Source organism: Gorilla gorilla, chromosome 15 (assembly GCF_029281585.2).
Source record: "Gorilla gorilla gorilla isolate KB3781 chromosome 15, NHGRI_mGorGor1-v2.1_pri, whole genome shotgun sequence".
Lineage (NCBI taxonomy): Eukaryota > Metazoa > Chordata > Mammalia > Primates > Hominidae > Gorilla > Gorilla gorilla.
The window spans coordinates 20,120,680-20,139,265 of NC_073239.2; the positions used below are offsets into that span (position 1 = coordinate 20,120,680).

The window sequence follows — 18,586 nt, forward strand, 5'->3', positions numbered from 1 at the left end:
TAAGTCTTTTAATAGAACTTTCACTGAGTTCTGTGACCAAGCATGGCAGATTCTGCAGCAAACACTTAATAGTATCATGGTAACTAGGAATCAAATACCATAGCAACCAACCTGTGAGATACAATCATATATGAAGAGAATATAATTGGAGGAGTGTCTGGCTTCTAGGAATTTCTTTCTTCTTGTTGAAGATATGTTGGGAAATATTAACTAGCTAGTAATATATAGATACAGAAAGATAGCTGTGGAGTTACTAATGGTTATATCCGTTATACTGAAAACAAAATTCTTAGTTGGACTTTCAAGACAAAAAGTAGATCTAGACAAACTGATGAAAGAAGCATTTCATGAATTTCAAAAATATGAGATTCAACTAAAGGAAGTTGAAAAACAAGGTGAGATGACTTACTTTAACAACAGTGTCCCCACTCCCCCAGAAAAAAGAGAAATCTATACAGCATATTTAACAAAGGTGTTGATTAATTTTCTGCTGGAAGGAGAAGCCAAGCCAAGCAATAATGATTTCTGTTTGGTTAGCTAGTGAAGCAAGTAGAAGAATCTCTTTTGAGGTATATTTTCTAGAAGTGTGTTAAGTTTTATTCTTGAAGCTTAATCAAGGCAGCCATAAATGATAGGACTGATCGTGCTTTTGAGGTATTTGCCACAACATTGGTGGAGTGATTGAATTTCTTCCATGCTATAACCAATCCAATGTTAAGAAATGCCTTTATTCAGAGGTAAAAATTTTGATGGCCATGCGAACAACAATAATAATATTCACTGAAAGATACAAATAATTTATAAATGTAAAATTCATCTCTGCATGTTTTTTTTCTTTTTTTGGGACAGAGTTTCACTCTCGTCGTTCAGGCTAGAGTGCAATGGCGCCATCTCCGCTCACTGCAACCTCCGCCTCCTGAGTTCAAGCGATTCTCCTGCCTCAGCCTCCTAAGTAGCTGGGATTACAGGAATGCACCATCATGCCCGGCTAATTTTTGTATTTTTAGTAGAGACAGGGTTTCGCCATGTTGGCCAGGCTGGTCTGGAACGCCTGACCTCAGGTGATCCGCCCGCCTCAGCCTCCCAAAGTGCTGGGATTACAGGAGTGAGCCACCGCGCCCGACCGATCTCTGCATGTTTAATGATCTAATAGGGCATAAAATAAATTTGCTTTATGTTTCTGATCATTTGATATTGTCCCACAGATCACTGGGGCTGTTTTTGTTTTTAATTTTTATTCCTTCTGCTTCTCAGACTGGATAAATTCTATATTCAAGTTGGCTCTTTCTTCTCCTGTCACCAATCTTCTTTCAGCTCATCCCAGAGATTTTTCTTTTCCATTTCAGACGCTATAGCTCTTTAGAGAATTTTCAATTCATTTTTAAAATAGCTTCCATTTCTCTGATAGAGTTCCCCAAGGTTTGTTCAGTTATTGACATATTTTAATTTGTCTTCGAATATATATATATTATATTAGCAGAAAAGTACATTTAAAGAGGTATATATATTATATATATATATTATATATAATATAATATATAATATATATTATATTATATATAATATATAATATATATTATATTATATATAATATATATTATATATTATATTATATATAATATATATTATATATTATATTATATATAATATATAATATATATTATATTATATATAATATATATTATATATTATATTATATATAATATATATTATATATTATATTATATATAATATATATTATATATTATATTATATATAATATATATTATATTATATATAATATATATATAATATATATTATATTATATATATATACCTCTTTAAATGTACTTTTCTGCTAATTCCAAACCTGGAGATTTGTTTCTATTGACTGCATTCTCTTCTGATTTTGGAAATTATCTTCTATGTCTTCACATGGCTAGTAATTTTTTATTTTAATCTGCCATTGTGAAAAATACATTTTAGAGTCTCTAGATTCCTCTGTTCCAGGATTTCCCTACCTTAATCTTTCAGATATTCTTTCAGCCCCTAACTCCATCCTCTGACACTTCAAATAAAAAACACTGGACTTTTTCGCTCACCTTCTATTTGCCCTGTGCTGTGTGGTATGAGTATTGTCCTCAGTGGAATATCCTTGTAAGCTTAATTCTTACCCAGTGAGTAGTTCCATTTATGACTAGAAACTTCTTCAGTTTCCTTCTGCTTTTGACCACTTTCTGGTGCCTTCAAATAATTGTGTGTGTGTGTGTGTGTGTGTGTGTATTGTCCAGAGTTTATCATTATTATCTGAAAAAGGCATAGTCAGATAATGTACTTTTTATTACTGGACTCAGAACACCCGTTCAAGAATATACACTTAAAACAAGCTTTTTGGGTTATTCTTATGCACTCCAAAGTTTGACAGCTGCTGTCTTAGATTAAACTTCCATGCTTAACTTTGTCTTTTGAGAAGTCGTCTTCCTCACTATGAACAAGAATTTAAACTCTTCAGGTACATTAATCACACTCCCTTAAATCTAAAAGTAAAGTCATATAAACTTGGTAAACATACTCTTACCCACAGTGTTTTCCTTATTACTACATTTTCCCAAAAGGACTGGAAACTATTTGTTGAAAATTAGAGAAACACTGAATACAGTGGAAATAACACAGTGTGGTTCCATAACAATCAGTTGTTAGGTTTAAAATATGACACTCCTTAAGGTAAAATTTAATAATACCAAAAGTACCCTAGAAAACTCATAAAATGGTAACAAAATTTGAGATTATACTTCGATAGAATAATTTTTGTCCACATTAAAGTTTGACATCTACAGAGCTAGACAAGGGAGTAATACAAAGAAACTCCCCAAGCAGATGAGTAGATATTTGAACTATCTTGCTGTCAAAATAACTGTAAAATTTCAAGATGCTGAATGGGGGATAGGTAGAGAATTCTTTAAAGGTCTGATTATTTAGGCAATGACTCCTCTTGTGGTTTGGAATATGACATGTTGACAATCAAAACTTAGTTCCACTACTTACTAGCCATGTAATCTTCAGCAATTTACTTAACCTTTCTGGGCTTTGGTTTCCTCATCTATAAAAATAGGGAATATATTACCTCTCTCTTGTAATATGAATGCCAAAATGCCTGGAATGTATCTTGCCAGAAGGAAGGGTCCAGCCAAGACTATTCCTTTATCTAAGAGTGTTCCCCAAGCTTTGGTCTCAAAAGGCCTAGGCTAATGCATTTCTTACTATTGGTGTGAAATTCTATGTTCTCCTAAGACATAGTTTGTAAGACTTTAATGAATAACTTCAATTAAGCACAAGGTAACCTCTTAAAAACATATGCTGTAATTCTCTCCTTGCATCCTCAAAAGAGTACATCTTCATGGATCATTTTAAAAAGTCTTAGGTAAGAAAAAATAACCATTTAATAATGGCAGTTATATCCTGGAAAGGGCTCAAAATTGGGATGATAGAATGTCTAACTCTGACATGTGCCGCTGCTCTGGAAGCAATTGGTGGGAGTTCCAGAATTTCCATGTACAGTGAGGATACAGCGATGGAAAACAATCTTGTGTGCCATTTAGGCAGATGGGAAGCAGGGCTATAAAACTTCACTTACACAACCTACTAAAAATTAATTTTCCATATCAGAGATTAGAGAGAGTTTGTGGAGACTGTTGAGGTAGAGGTGAAGCCCTCCCAGTGCTCCACACTTTTGTGCTGTCCCTGGAAACAATTTAAGCCAGAAAACACTGGGACAACATCTTCAAAGTGCTGGGGGAAAAAAACCCAGAAACATTGTGAACCTATAACTCTATACCTAATGAAAATATCGTTGCAAAATGAGGATGAAATAAAGACAGGCAAAGCTGAAAGAATTAATCAACATCAGACCAGTACTACAAGAAATGTTGAAAAGAAATTCTTTGTAAGAAAATAATACTAGATGGAAATATGAACCTACACAAAGGAGTGAAGAGCACCAGAAATAGTAACTATGTGTGAAATATAAACACATTTTTTTTACTATTTACATCTCTTTAAAAGATTACTGACTGTGTAAGACAAAAATAATAAACATTTATTGTGGATATATTTAGAAGTAAAATATAAGACAATAGCACAAAAACCAGAAGAGAAAAAAATAGAAGTGTGCAGTTGTAAGGATCTTCTATTATACATGAGGTGGTATAGTATAATTTGAAAGTAGACTGTGATGCTAAATTAAATCTCAAAGCAACCACTAAAATAACACATGAAAATGTTTTGTTAATATGCAAAAAAGGAGATATAATGAAATTGTAGAAAACACTCAATCCCCCAAAAAAAGGCATAAAAAGAGGAAAAGGAAGACATAGTTGAAGTCTCAAATAGAACACAAACAGCAAGATAGTATATTTAAACTCAACATATCAATAACCATATTAAATGAAACTGGTCTAAATAATCAGAAAAAGACTTCAGAACATGGAATATTAGCAGAGATAAAAAAGAGATCATTTCATAATGATAAAATATTGAATTCAAGAGGACATAACAATCCTAAGTGTTTATGAACCTAGTAACAGATCTTCAAAATACATGAAGCAAAAGCTGATAGAACTATAAGGAGAATAGTGAAACTCACAATTATAGTTGAAGTTTTCAACACGTCTCTCTCAATAAGTAGACAGAATAACAATAAGGGCATGGAAGACTTGAATAACACTATGGAACAAGTTGACCGAATTGACATTTATACACACTCCACTCAACAACAGCAGAGCAAGCATTCCTTTCAAATATGCATATACATCCACCAAGACAGATCATTTTCTGTGCCATTAAACAAGCCTCAATAAATTTGAAAGGATTCCTGTCATACCAAGTACCTTGATCACAACAGAATCAAATTAGTAACCAATAGCAGCAAGATCTCTAGAAAACCACCATTTCGAAATTAAAGAACATAAGTCTCTATAACTCAAGAGTCAAAGAAGGCATCAAAAGGGGAATTTGAACATGTTTTCACTGACTTGAAAATGGAACTGAAAACATAACCTATAAAAATGTGTGGGATGCAGCTAAAGTAGTGCTTAGAGGGAAATTCTGAGTACTAAATACCTGTTTAGAAAAGAAGAAAGGTCTCTGTGTGGACTGAATTGTGGCTTCTGGAAAGATAAGTCCACATCCTAATCACTAGAACCTTTGAATATTACCTTATTTGGAAAAAGAGTCTTTGCAGATATAATTGAGAATCTTGAGATGAGATCACCCTGGATTATCTGAGTGGACCTTCAATGTCATCACAGCATCTTTATAAGAGACAGACAAAGAGAAACACATACAAAGGAGAAGGCCATGTGGAAATGGAGACAGATTGGAGAAATGTGTCACAAGCCAATGAATGCCAAAAGCCTCCAGAAGCTGGAAGAAGCAAGGAACAGAATCTCCCCAGAGCCTCTGGAGAGAGTACAATCTGCGGACACCTTGATTTCAGACTTCTAGCTCCCATAACTGTGAGAGAATACATTCCTGATCTTTAAGCCTCTGAGTTTGTGGTAATTTGTTACAACAGCCATAGGAAGCTAGTGTAGCCTCAAATCAATGACCTCAGCTTATATGTTAAGAAACTAGAAAGAGAAGAGCAAATTAAACACAATGTTAGTAGAATAAAAGAAACAGAAATGAGACCAGAAATCATTGAAATGAAAAACAGAAAAACAATATAGAAAATCAAGCTGGGCACAGTAATTCACATCTGTAATCCCAGTGCTTTAGGAGGCTGAGGTGGGAGGATTGCTTGAAGCTAGAAGTTTGAAAGCAGCCTGAACAACATAGTGAGACCCTGTCTCTACAAAAAAAAATTTTTTTTAACTTGACTGTGCATGGTGGTGTGCACCTGTAGTCCCACCATTCAGGAGGCTGGGGAAGGAGGATCTCTTGAGCCCAGTAGTTCAAGGCTGCAGGGAGTTATGATCTGGTCACTGTACTCCAGTCTGGGTGACAAAGCAAGACTGCATCTCAAAAAACAAAACAAAACAAAAAAACACACAACAACTCCCTCTCACTCTCTCTCTCAGTTATACTTTAATAAAGTTGTTCAAAATGAAAAAAGTGAGAAGTTTAGAGTAGCTAAAAAGTAGGTTATGAGGGGGTAGGCAGGGAGGCAGGAAGAAATTAGTTTGGAGAGATAGGTTGGACTCTGTCCTGTGGACAGGATTGTGGACTAGACTGGGAGAGCCTAGGGTAGGAATAAGAGCTAGACGATTAGGTATTAGATGATGGATGGCCTCGGTTGAGGCAGTGAATGGAGAGAACTGGTGAGGAAGAAGTGGGGCTGGATTTGGGAAACATCTAAGATGTGGAATGGAAATGACTTTATGACCAGTTGGATCAGGGAGAGGAAAAGGTTGATATCGAGGTATTTGGCTTCTGAGCAGGTATTGAATTGTGTTCCCCTAAAATTCAGATGTTGAAGTCCTAACCCCCCCATCCCCCAGTGTTACTCTCTCTGGAGATAGGATCTTTAGAAGGTATCTTAGTCCATTTGTGCTGATATAACAGAATAGCTGAGACTGGGTAGTTTAAAAACAACAGAAATTTATTTCTCACAGTTCTGGAGGCTCGGAAGTCCAAGGTCAAGACGCTGGTACCTGGTGAGGGCCTTGTAGGGAGGAACACTGTGTCCTCACATGGGAGAAGAGCAAGACTGCAAGGCAGCCAAATGTTTCGTGAAGCCTCTTTTATAAGATCCTTAATCTCATTAAGGAAGAAGGATCCCTCATGACCTAATCACATCTTAAAGGCTGCACCTCTTAATACTATCACATTGGCAACACTGGAATTTTGGATGGCACACATGCAAACCCTAGCAGAAGGTTATTAAGGTTAAAAGAAGTCATAAGGGTGGGGCTCTAATCTGTTAGGACTGTGGCTTATATAGAAAAAGATCTCTCTTTGCTATGCAAAGACATATGGAGAAGGCGTCTCTCTGCAAGCCAGTAAGAGTGCCCTCACCAGCAAATAAATCCTGCTAGGCTTTCATATTGGACGTTGCAGCCTCCAGAACTGTAAGAAAACCAATTTTCATTGTGTAAGCCACCCGGTCTGTGGTGTTTTGTTATGGCAGACAGAACTGACTAGCACAGGAGCTTGGTGAAGGAGTGGGGTGGCAGGAATTGGGAGATGTTCATGACATTCACCTAGATCAAGAACACAGGACAAGAAGCAAATTGGGACAGTGTAAGTTCAGATTTGGATACGTTAAGTTTGGCAGAAATTCACATAAGGAGGTAAACAACTGAAAACATAGATTGGAAGCTCTGAAGAGAGGTTGGCTAGAGGTATGGATTTAGGAGCCATCAACAACAGGTGGCAGCTGAAGCCACGGGGATGGGTATACAGTGCAGGATGGGAGTTCAACCCTGGTCTCTGAGAAGAAATGTCCAGAGATGGAGGAAGAGAACCATGATAGAGTGGTGACTCTGCAGCCAATGAGAGAATTTTAGAAAGGGGTGATTAACATTATCAAATGCCTCAGAGCACTGGGCACATTTCTAGGAACATGTCTAAGTGTTTTTGAGATGGCTCTTAAAATCAAGGAGCTGGACAGGCACGATGGCTCATGCCCGTAATTCCAACACTTTGGGAGACCGAGCAGGGAGGATTGCTTGAACCTAGGAGTTTGAGGTGGCAGTGAGCTATGATTACACCACTATACTCTGGCCTGGGCAACAGAGAGAGACCCTGTCTTGGGGGAAAAAAACAAAACAACAAAAAACAGAAAATAAGGAGCTTACGGTCTGCCTAAAAAGAACACAAACACATGGCAATTAGGAAATCATTCAATTAGGATGAATTGCTTATTAATGTAACAGAAAAGTGTAATAGAGATTCATCCATTTATTCTGCACACATATATTGAGCTCCCACTATGTGTCAGGCATTTAGTTGTCAGAAGAGGCAATTGGATTTTTAAAGAGAAGGATATGACTTAGTTGTGGGGCTGGAAAGAACGATTTTTCTGGCTAAGTGAAAAAGAATAGCAGAGTAACATGTGCATATTGGCTGGGATGGGTTTGGGAGGGTGGAGAGGATCTGGTTTTGACCAGAGTCCAAAGAAGGGGGAATAATTTGGGGGAAAGCCTGACTGAGTGAGTTGGTACCATAGATTGGAGAGCTGGAAGGCACCCATCGAGTGTAGCTAGTCCCAGAAGTTTTCCTACTCCAATATTTTCTAAAGGTTATGCTCCTACTGCTGCAACACAAGGCAGAACCCCCTTGTGTCAGGCTGTCAAGCTAATAGGGCCACTGCCTCCTCCAGAAAGGACATGCAGAAAGTGCAAGCTACTCCATTGGTCACCAAATATGCCTCCAAATGCCCTCTGACTTGGACAGGACATTCGCATAACAAGATTCCGAAGCAAAGCATAATTAAAAGAGGGTTTTAGGCATAAGAGCAGCTTCCAAGCCCTGATCTACACCTGGGCTCTTTCAAATAGCAGGTGCAAGGAGACTGGGTGATTCAAAGAGTCAATCATAACTTATATTGGCTTTGGGTGGACCGATAGACAGCCTGACGTATGGTCGGGCGGACAGTTAGAATGAGCGAATGCGTGGATGATGTACTACCAGTCTCTGACCACTACCAGTTTTCCCTAGCCGGAAACTAGTAGCAAAGCTTCCCCGAGACCGCTCTAAAGCTGCAGTTCTCCAGAAGGCCGCCGGAAGAGGGCGCTGCGGACCGCCTCGGTCTGCAACCTTCAGACCACAAGTCCTAGGCAGCGAGGGAGAATTCAGCCTCCCTCAAGTCCCAGAAAACCTTGGGCCTCGGAGATTCCCCCTCCACCCTTCCCTCACCCCCACCCCAATGGCCTGGGGTCGATACTGCGGCCACCGGAAACTGCCTGGGACAAGTGTTGGGGATGTGGGGGAGACGGGCTGTGGTGGGAGGTTGGAGAGGAGGAAAGGAGCGGAGGAGGGAACCCCAGCGCTGCTGGCAAGACCGCGGGAAACGCGAACACCCAAGGCCCACGGGCTCCCACTGTTGGGACTGAGATTTGTTGGGGAACAGGGAGCAGAAAGAACTATAGATTTCGACTACCTAAAGCTGAATGAGGCTGCACAGGTCCTGGGGCGAAAACAGCCGCGCCGCCACAAGGATGCTTCGGGAATCTGTCCTTTAATTATCAGGAGCAGCTGCGAAACTTACCTTAGAGCAGCACGAGCTCTAGAGCGCCCCCGAGGGTGTCCCCGCCCCTTCCGACGGGGGCGTCTGGCGGATTCGCGGCGGAGCACGGCAGCGCGGGCCTCACAGGGTCGGCTGACCGCTTCAGGCCCGTGCTCCTACCTCCCGTCTCCGTCTTGGTTTCCTCGCAATTCAAAGGGGGCTGCTGAGCTCCCGCTGTTCTCTGCTTTGTAACCCTCTCCCCCAGGTTCCCTCCTACCCCAGGCCCCTTCCCGCCAGAGGGCGCCCCTGGAGTCGGTGGAGAAGGTAGGGGCTCTAAATACAAAAATTCAAGACGAGTTTAATCTTGGCTTGAACTGTGTGACAGGAAAATAGGCAAGTTTGGAGACCACAGGTGTTAACTTCTAGTGGGGCTTGACCCGACAGAGGAGCAGATTCTTCAACACCAAAGGCCTAAGGGCCGGACTCTCTTCGCGGACTCTGGCCCTCATAGACGCGCCCTCGTCTCCCATACCCTCCGTAGCGCATGCCTGTGAGGGAAAAGGAGAAGCAGAAGCCGCGCTCGGATGTCTTGGCGCCCCACCCCCAGCCTGCCCACAGGCCATGAACTGAGAAAAGCGTTCCCAAAAGGAAAGTCCTCTCAAAGGCCCTAGACGGTCAAATCGGGAAAGGGAGCAGTAGAGGGATCCTTCCTTCCGCTGCGTCTGTGAAAGCCGCCTGTCTGCACGCCCCGGGCTCCCGCGGTCCCTCCCGAGGATTTCGGTTCTGGTGCCTGAGAAAGCAGCGCAGAGGGGGCCCTGCGAGACCCCTCCAGAGAGAAATCATCCCCCGGAGGCATTCCTCGGATCTTGGGGTTGCGGAGCAGCGCCCCCCAGCGCCCAGTTACACTCCTGCCTTCCGCTCCCTGCGCCTGGTTGCCTCGATGGCACTCGCGAGCCCAGCTCAGCCCGGCTTAGAAGCCTGTGCCTAGCTGTGGGAGACTGCGGGAGCAACTGAGGGGCCCAAGTGTTTCTTGTTGAAGGTCAGAGGCCTAGAATCACAGTTTCTCTAAATCCAAAATACAGAATCAGAAGGAATAACTCCTTCTATTAGCGACTTTTGTGAGCTACAAACTCAGGCACATGATCTCATCCTGAATTGTTTGGATCCCTAGCACAAACCAAGCAGGTACACAGGGCAGGTTGTGACCATTTTTTACAGCTCAGGAAACAGGTGCTCGGAGGCTATGTTTCCTTAGCGTTTCTCGAGGCACTGGGGGGTTCAAAGATAGATAAAACAGGGGCTCACCCTCAAGGAGGGAAGCCAGAAAACACACACTGGTTTACTCTGGCTGTGATGGGAGTGACTCCAGGGTGTGGCGGGAGCCCACAAGAGTAGTACTGCACAGCTGGAAAAAGGCAAAACCAGGGTTCAAACCTAGGACGGACTTCCACTCAAGGACTCCTCTCACGACCTTGGAATGCTGAGAGATGAAGAAATGGTGCAAAAACCCACACACGAATCTCCATTACAACCCTCTCTATCTCACTGGATCCTCTATCTCACTGGAACATCTGTCAGAAAGTAATTACATATTATTTGGGTGATTTATTGTGAATGTGTAAGTTCCGTGTGAGTAGGAGCTGCATCTAGATTAAGTTTGAATTTTCAGGCCTTGCGTAGTCCCCGGCACAGAGCCCTAGCTGAATAAATACTGTCGAGTGAATCAAAAATTGCGATAAAACTTGGAGCAAAATAACACTACCAGGAGACAGAGTGGCTCAGCGCCCTAAAGAGGTGTGGAGGACCACAAAGGGAGTTAGAAAAAGCAGTTGGGGGGTGGGGCGGTGAGACAGGTGGTTCCTCCTCACAGTTCCACCTGGTCCAAGCTACAGACCCCAAATTAGCCTTCTTTTGTATGAGCCCTCTGTTCTTGTCTCGCAAAGTGACACTGGAGGGAGAGAAAGGAGTTTCCCTGTGGCCACGCTGGTGTAAGCAAAGGCTGATGGCGATTCCGCGCATCTAGGGCCGAGCCTGGGCCTGCACCCCCTCGGATTCCTGGCGGAGCCGCAGCCAGCGAAGCAGAGCGTGGTCGGAATTGAGGCAGCGACCGTGTGAGGCCGCGCCAGGGAAAGCTCCGCGAGGGGCCAGCGTTGGGCCCTGCCCTGCCCTGACCGCTCCCCACTGTGCCCACTCCACCCGGGAGCAAGCTAGTTGCGGGATAAAGGAATACGCGCAGACTTCGCAAAGTGCAATCGGGGTTCTTCGTATTCATGGAAAAAAAAAAATCACTGGTTTAGCCCGGGTCTGCCCTATTTAGGATGAGTCCAGGAGGCGGCTGAAAGAAAGGACGCTCTTCGGTCAGAGGGAGGTGTTTCGGGCCATGGGAGGGACTCTGGAGGCCTTTGCTTGGATAAGCTTGGAGATACAGATGCCCTTCTCTTCCCTACAAGGTGCCTTAGTCTCCGGGCTTATTTTCGGCAGTGCAGTGGTACTGGGGAAGAAGGCAGAGCCGCGTGTTGAGAAGGGGCTAGGGTAGTAGAGGCGCTGGAGCCTGGGCGGCAGGGCGCTGCAAAGGCCCAGGCGAGGTGGATAGAGAGCTTGCTGGTGCGCGCGAGAAGCACGCCTGCAGGCAGAGGTTGAAGCGCCGTCCCAGTTGTGTCCCAAAGTGAAGCGGGAGTCTTTGCCCGCCCCAGCCACTTCGAGCTCCACTCCAGTTCAGCTCCCAGAGTCGCCACTTGCTGCGCGGTTGTTGGGGAGGGGGTTCCTGGTCCAGAACGAGAGTGGGGGGCGGGGGGTTTCCTCGAGAACTGCAGGCCCGGTTGCCCCCGGACTGTCAGAGCCGGAGGCCGGGGAGCTGCCAGCCACGTGCGCCTGTGGCCTGCTGAGAGGTTGAAAAGCTGCCAAGGGACGAAGGCCGAGAAGACAGGACCTAGGGGCTGTGGAAGATTCACCCAACTCTTCCTTTTACTCAGGTCTTGGGACCTAAAGAGGGGGTGGGGATAGTCATGATAATAACTACCGCAATCTCCAGTGCTGGCACTGAGCTGAAAAACATTCAAAGCTTTCAAAGCATTTTGATGTGCTTCATCTTACTTGAATCTCACAAAAACCTTGTGAAGATTGATCTCCATTTCTAAATGGCGTTGAGACTGGAAGAGATGTACAACATTCTACACTTGGTGTTCCTTAAACTTACAAACAACTATGAAATAATGGCGAGTGAGAGAAAGAAGCTGGGTGACTGGGAAACCCACCCCGCCTTCGCAATTAGACCCCATTCAGGACTCAGGCCCGGCCAGGTCGCGCCTGCAGACAAGGTCTGTATTCAGCGTTGCCAGTTCTCCTCTGTGGTTCGCTTAAGCCCGGCGTCGCCTCCCCTCCTTGCTTAGCCACCACAGTGATCAATGTTCAGTTCGTCGGGGCCTGAGAGCGCCCCCCAGAGAAGCCCCTGGGAAGGAAGGGCAAGGAGCCGGGCTTCGCTCTGGTCTTTCGCAACACCAGCGGCGAGCGCGTCTCCCTGCGCAAACGTAGGGTGGCCTCCCCAGCTCTGCCGTGGGGACCGCACAAAAACGCGGGCGCAGGTGGGAGGGCGGAGGGTGTCCTGAGCTTTCTTTCGCCTGGTAAAGAAGGTAGGCGGTGAGAAAAGCGAATGTTATTATAGAAGTTGGCTTTGTATTGAGGGAGTAAGAGCTCTCTTCAAGGAGAGGGCTGAAATCTTTAAAAACAAATAAAACTTTCTCTACTGTAATTGCTATTAATAAAAAAAGGGAGCCCGGATGAATTAAGTAGCTCAAAACTGCCTGTTCGTCATGATCAGGAGCTCCTTCTCTACAAGGAGGGGAAAGAAAATGTGAAAACAAAAACTAAATTCAAGAAGCTCCTTGACCAGCGAGGGTGTCTTGGAGGCACCTGCCGGGGCCGGCCGGGGAGCGCTCCGCCCTCCCAGCCCCTGGCGCGGAGAGGAGACTAAAACAGCTAAGGAGAAAGCAAAACAAAAACAATGATAAAAACGTTTAAAATCCAAGAACAAAAACCGGAGTCGGTCTCAAAATCCGCGCCGTTCAGTGCTCAACTCGGTAGTCGACTCGGCTGCAGGCCCCGGCCTGGCCGGAGCAACGCGGGGGACACCCCCGATTCCGCTGGGGAGCGCAGCCCACAGCTCCCCCTCGCCAGGCGCCCAAGGACCCTCAAGGCGCGGGGCACACACTTGAAGCCTGGGAACGCGCAGACAGGAAACCCTCTTCCTCCTAAGCAGTTTCTTGCTCGTCGGATGAGAGGCGCCCAATTGAAGCAGAATGATCCTCATCTACTAATATCCAGCGTGGCCACAAAGCGACTGGCCATTTACGCCACCACTTTAAACAAAGATATTTGGTTATTCCCGGGAAGCAAGAGCACTTTTGCATGGCTGAGCTGCGGGCGGAGGCGAGCCTCGGCCCAGCCTCCCGCCCGCTGAGCTGCCCGCACCTCGGCATTCGCCCCCTCCTGGCCAGCGCTCCAGCCGCCGGGGTTCAGGCTCAGTTCCGCCCGGCAACAGACAGACGGGCACTCACGCCGCTCCCTGCTCGCGCGCTCCCTGAAGCATCAGAGGGGAAAACAGCGTGGCTCTGGGCTCGGGTGCTGGGGCTGTGATGTCCTCGGAAAGTCAGCTCCAGCCCCAGATCCCCACGTGTCTGGGAGATGGGCGAGGGTCAGGGACACCAGGTTTGTTCGAGGTGGGGCAACTTCAGTGACGGACCCTCCCGTAAGACCCCTTCCCATCTTCCCAGCTCTGGGGGCCAGTGCTGTGTTTGCTCGGCCGGGGGTGGGGGTGGGGAAAGACCTGGGGGGAGGCGTGTTGGCGGGGGTGGCCCACTGAAAAACCCCTGAGCTGCGGGGGCGGGTTGTGGCTCGGGGATCCGGGACAGCCTCCGGGAGGCAGTCGATCCCCTACTCAGCGCCCCCTCCGCCCGCTCGGATTCTCTCGGGTAGGGGGAAAGGGGGCGGGGAGCAGAGGTGTCCCTCTGACGGCGGCAGAAGAGAGGCAGACAGACTGACAGACACGTAGACCAACAGTGCGGCCCCAGGGTTCGTCCCCAGACTCGCTCGCTCATTTGTTGGCGACTGGGGCTCAGCGCAGCGAAGCCCGATGTGGTCCGGAGGCAGTGGGAAGGCGCGGGGCTGGGAGGCCGCGGCGGGAGGGAGGAGCAGCCCCGGCAGGCTCAGGTGAAACCCCCACCCTGTCCCTCAGCCCCCTCCTCCTAAAGACCTGTCCGTGCCCGGGGAACCCCGACCGAATTGGAAAGTGGTTCCACTTTGTAACTCCGCAAGTTGGTTGCAAAGCAGCATTCACCTTCCTTCCTCTCAACCATCTCTCCTCCTCTGTTACTCCTCCACCCCACCTCCTGCCCTCCCCGCTCTCGGTTCCCTCCTCCTTCCCCTCCCCTCCACCTCCTCCCCGCGCTCCGCTGGTACCCCACAAAAAATGGGGGTGGGGGTGTCCAAGGGAGGGGGGAAATGCTTTGGGTCTCGTCTCTGCCTCTCTCTCTCTTTGAGACCTAAAAATCCTGACAAGTGAAACTTAAAGGTGTTTACCTTGTCATCAGCATGTAAGCTAATTATCTCGGGCAAGATGTAGGCTTCTATTGTCTTGTTGCTTTAGCGCTTACGCCCCGCCTCTGGTGGCTGCCTAAAACCTGGCGCCGGGCTAAAACAAACGCGAGGCAGCCCCCGAGCCTCCACTCAAGCCAATTAAGGAGGACTCGGTCCACTCCGTTACGTGTACATCCAACAAGATCGGCGTTAAGGTAACACCAGAATATTTGGCAAAGGGAGAAAAAAAAAGCAGCGAGGCTTCGCCTTCCCCCTCTCCCTTTTTTTTCCTCCTCTTCCTTCCTCCTCCAGCCGCCGCCGAATCATGTCGATGAGTCCAAAGCACACGACTCCGTTCTCAGTGTCTGACATCTTGAGTCCCCTGGAGGAAAGCTACAAGAAAGTGGGCATGGAGGGCGGCGGCCTCGGGGCTCCGCTGGCGGCGTACAGGCAGGGCCAGGCGGCACCGCCAGCAGCGGCCATGCAGCAGCACGCCGTGGGGCACCACGGCGCCGTCACCGCCGCCTACCACATGACGGCGGCGGGGGTGCCCCAGCTCTCGCACTCCGCCGTGGGGGGCTACTGCAACGGCAACCTGGGCAACATGAGCGAGCTGCCGCCGTACCAGGACACCATGAGGAACAGCGCCTCTGGCCCCGGATGGTACGGCGCCAACCCAGACCCGCGCTTCCCCGCCAGTAAGTGAGGCCGCCCCACTGCGGGGCCGCGGGCTGAGCTCAGGAGGTGCGGCGAGAGCCGTCCAGAAGGCGCGGCGCCGGCAGGCTGCGCGCTGGGCATCAGGGAGGGCGGCCCGGCAGCGGCGCCAGGGACTTGGGTGCGGGAGCTGGGGATGCTTCCCCCTGCTCGGCTGGGGGTCCAAGAACAGGCACTTGGTAGCGCTGGGGTCCTGCGGTCAGATGCGGGTACTCGGCGTCTCCTAGGCGCGGTGGACTGGCAGCTCTGCTCGGCGCAGAAGACCTCGGGGAGCCGAGGGAAGCGACCCCGAGCTCAAGGAGCAGGGGCGAGCAGAGCGCGGAGAGTCTAGACCCGGCCAGGAGGGAGGCTGCCCTGTTGGGAGGCACTCGAGCGCCCGGCCCGGCCCTCTCTCCAGCGGAGTCTGGGCAGGTGGGAGGACTCGCAGCTCCAGAGGGGACTCTAAGGGTCCGAGCAGGTGCCCTCACTGGGGCCTGACAGGAGAGAAGCCAAGAGGCAAAGCGTCTGGGGGCTCCAGCTTTTGGAAGTCAACACCCCCTCTCCTAACCTCTCCAAACTGGGGTCTACCGTCGGACCCCAGCTCCCGGCCTGAGCCCAGTTCGCCGCCTGTAGCCAGCTAATCCTAATGCTCTGACCCGGGCTGGGCACGAAAGGAGCAGAAGCGGCCTTTCCCCCACTGCGTCTTTTGGTTCGAAAGAGGGAACTGAGACTGAGGGAGGGCAGCCAGGGTTGAGGCTGTGAGCGCTCCAGTACAGCCCCCTCGACGGCACGGCCTGGGGCAGGCGCTGGCAGTTCCCCGCGGATGGGCCTCTTGGGCCCCAGCGCTAGGCTGCCTGGGTCAGGAGGGCGCCGTCGGGTTGGGGCGGGCCGGGTGGGCCAATGGCGCGGAAAACAGGGGTGGCCTGGCTCGGCCTGGCCCCGGCCGACGCTGTGCGTTTGTCGCTTACAGTCTCCCGCTTCATGGGCCCGGCGAGCGGCATGAACATGAGCGGCATGGGCGGCCTGGGCTCGCTGGGGGACGTGAGCAAGAACATGGCCCCGCTGCCAAGCGCGCCGCGCAGGAAGCGCCGGGTGCTCTTCTCGCAGGCGCAGGTGTACGAGCTGGAGCGACGCTTCAAGCAACAGAAGTACCTGTCGGCGCCGGAGCGCGAGCACCTGGCCAGCATGATCCACCTGACGCCCACGCAGGTCAAGATCTGGTTCCAGAACCACCGCTACAAAATGAAGCGCCAGGCCAAGGACAAGGCTGCGCAGCAGCAACTGCAGCAGGACAGCGGCGGCGGCGGGGGCGGCGGGGGCGCCGGGTGCCCGCAGCAGCAACAGGCTCAGCAGCAGTCGCCGCGACGTGTGGCGGTGCCGGTCCTGGTGAAAGACGGCAAACCGTGCCAGGCGGGTGCCCCCGCGCCGGGCGCCGCCAGCCTACAAGGCCACGCGCAGCAGCAGGCGCAGCAGCAGGCGCAGGCCGCGCAGGCGGCGGCAGCGGCCATCTCCGTGGGCAGCGGTGGCGCCGGCCTTGGCGCACACCCGGGCCACCAGCCAGGCAGCGCAGGCCAGTCTCCGGACCTGGCGCACCACGCCGCCAGCCCCGCGGCGCTGCAGGGCCAGGTATCCAGCCTGTCTCACCTGAACTCCTCGGGCTCGGACTACGGCACCATGTCCTGCTCCACCTTGCTATACGGTCGGACCTGGTGAGAGGACGCCGGGCCGGCCCTAGCCCAGCGCTCTGCCTCACCGCTTCCCTCCTGCCCGCCACACGGACCACCATCCACCGCTGCTCCACGCGCTTCGACTTTTCTTAACAACCTGGCCGCGTTTAGACCAAGGAACAAAAAAATCACAAAGGCCAAACTGCTGGACGTCTTTCTTTTTTTCCCCCCCTAAAATTTGTGGGGTTTTTTTTAAAAAAAGAAAATGAAAACAACCAAGCGCATCCAATCTCAAGGAATCTTTAAGCAGAGAAGGGCATAAAACAGCTTTGGGGGTGTCTTTTTTTGGTGATTCAAATGGGTTTCCCACGCTAGGGCGGGGCACAGATTGGAGAGGGCTCTGTGCTGACATGGCTCTGGACTCTAAAGACCAAACTTCACTCTGGGCACATTCTGCCAGCAAAGTGGACTCGCTTGTAAATACCAGGAATTTTTTTTTTTTTGAAGGGAGGACGGGAGCTGGGGAGAGGAAAGAGTCTTCAACATAACCCACTTGTCACTGACACAAAGGAAGTGCCCCCTCCCCGGCACCCTCTGGCCGCCTAGGCTCAGCGGCGACGGCCCTCCGCGAAAATAGTTTGTTTAATGTGAACTTGTAGCTGTAAAACGCTGTCAAAAGTTGGACTAAATGCCTAGTTTTTAGTAATCTGTACATTTTGTTGTAAAAAGAAAAACCACTCCCAGTCCCCAGCCCTTCACATTTTTTATGGGCATTGACAAATCTGTGTATATTATTTGGCAGTTTGGTATTTGCGGCGTCAGTCTTTTTCTGTTGTAACTTATGTAGATATTTGGCTTAAATATAGTTCCTAAGAAGCTTCTAATAAATTATACAAATTAAAAAGATTCTTTTTCTGATTAAAACCCTCCTTTTTGTTTTGTTTTGATTTGGCTTTAAATGGCTTTGAGGGGCGGGGGCTTGGGAGGATCTTGTCTTTGGTCTGATGAGATTCAAATTGTTTGGGTTTGAGCTCAAAGGATTCTGAACCGGTTAAGGAGGTAAGGAGGCCAGGCCCAGAGTCCTTGCCCCACAGGAAGAGGGAGTTTTGTTCTGCCTCAGAAATTGTGTGGAAACAAATCTTGAGCAGTCCTGAGACTGCAGTGGAGGACCGAAATACCAAACTACTTCCACGAAGAGGGAGAGGGAGAGAGGAAGAGAAAGAGACCAAAGAATTCATTTTCTGAGTCAGACTTCTGTTGATAGGAGTCTCAGAACTGTCTACTGTGGTCTCACAAAGCTGAGCCAAAGTTTTAAAACAGTGAGAGAGGACACCCATTTTAAATAAGTCTGAGTGAGTTATGGTTTTCAGTGAATGGATCACCTCTGTAGATTTGAACATCAAACCTTTATTTCTAATCAGTGGCTGAGATCCTTCACAGAATTCGGTGGGAGGCTGTTTTCGAAAGTAAGGAAGTCATTCAGGGGTTTTGTTTCTGCCCTAAAACAGGG

General features: G+C 48.5%; 1 protein-coding gene across 2 annotated transcripts; it reads left to right on the forward strand.

The window, feature by feature from the left end:
- The first annotated feature begins 14,273 nt into the window (after positions 1-14,273).
- NKX2-1 (NK2 homeobox 1) lies at positions 14,274-18,000 on the forward strand. Of its 2 annotated transcripts, XM_063697695.1 has the most exons (3): positions 14,274-14,350; positions 15,029-15,414; positions 16,380-18,000. In XM_063697695.1, exons 1-3 carry the CDS (start codon positions 14,274-14,276, stop codon positions 17,120-17,122), a joined length of 1,206 nt encoding a protein of 401 aa, XP_063553765.1. In that variant the 3' UTR covers positions 17,123-18,000. The 2 variants fall into 2 exon arrangements, with proteins under 2 accessions (XP_063553765.1, XP_055217116.1); XM_055361141.2 differs by lacking the exon at positions 14,274-14,350 and having other exon boundaries at positions 14,842-15,414.
- The last annotated feature ends 586 nt before the right edge of the window (positions 18,001-18,586 follow it).

Bases quoted from the DNA above. Each gene is read 5' to 3' on its own strand.
- NKX2-1 (XM_063697695.1), top strand. From the start codon at position 14,274: ATGTGGTCCGGAGGCAGTGGGAAGGCGCGGGGCTGGGAGGCCGCGGCG. The intron at 14,351-15,028 runs GTGAAACCCCCA...TTCCTCCTCCAG, and splicing joins AGCAGCCCCGGCAGGCTCAG to CCGCCGCCGAATCATGTCGA. The intron at 15,415-16,379 runs GTAAGTGAGGCC...TGTCGCTTACAG, and splicing joins AGACCCGCGCTTCCCCGCCA to TCTCCCGCTTCATGGGCCCG.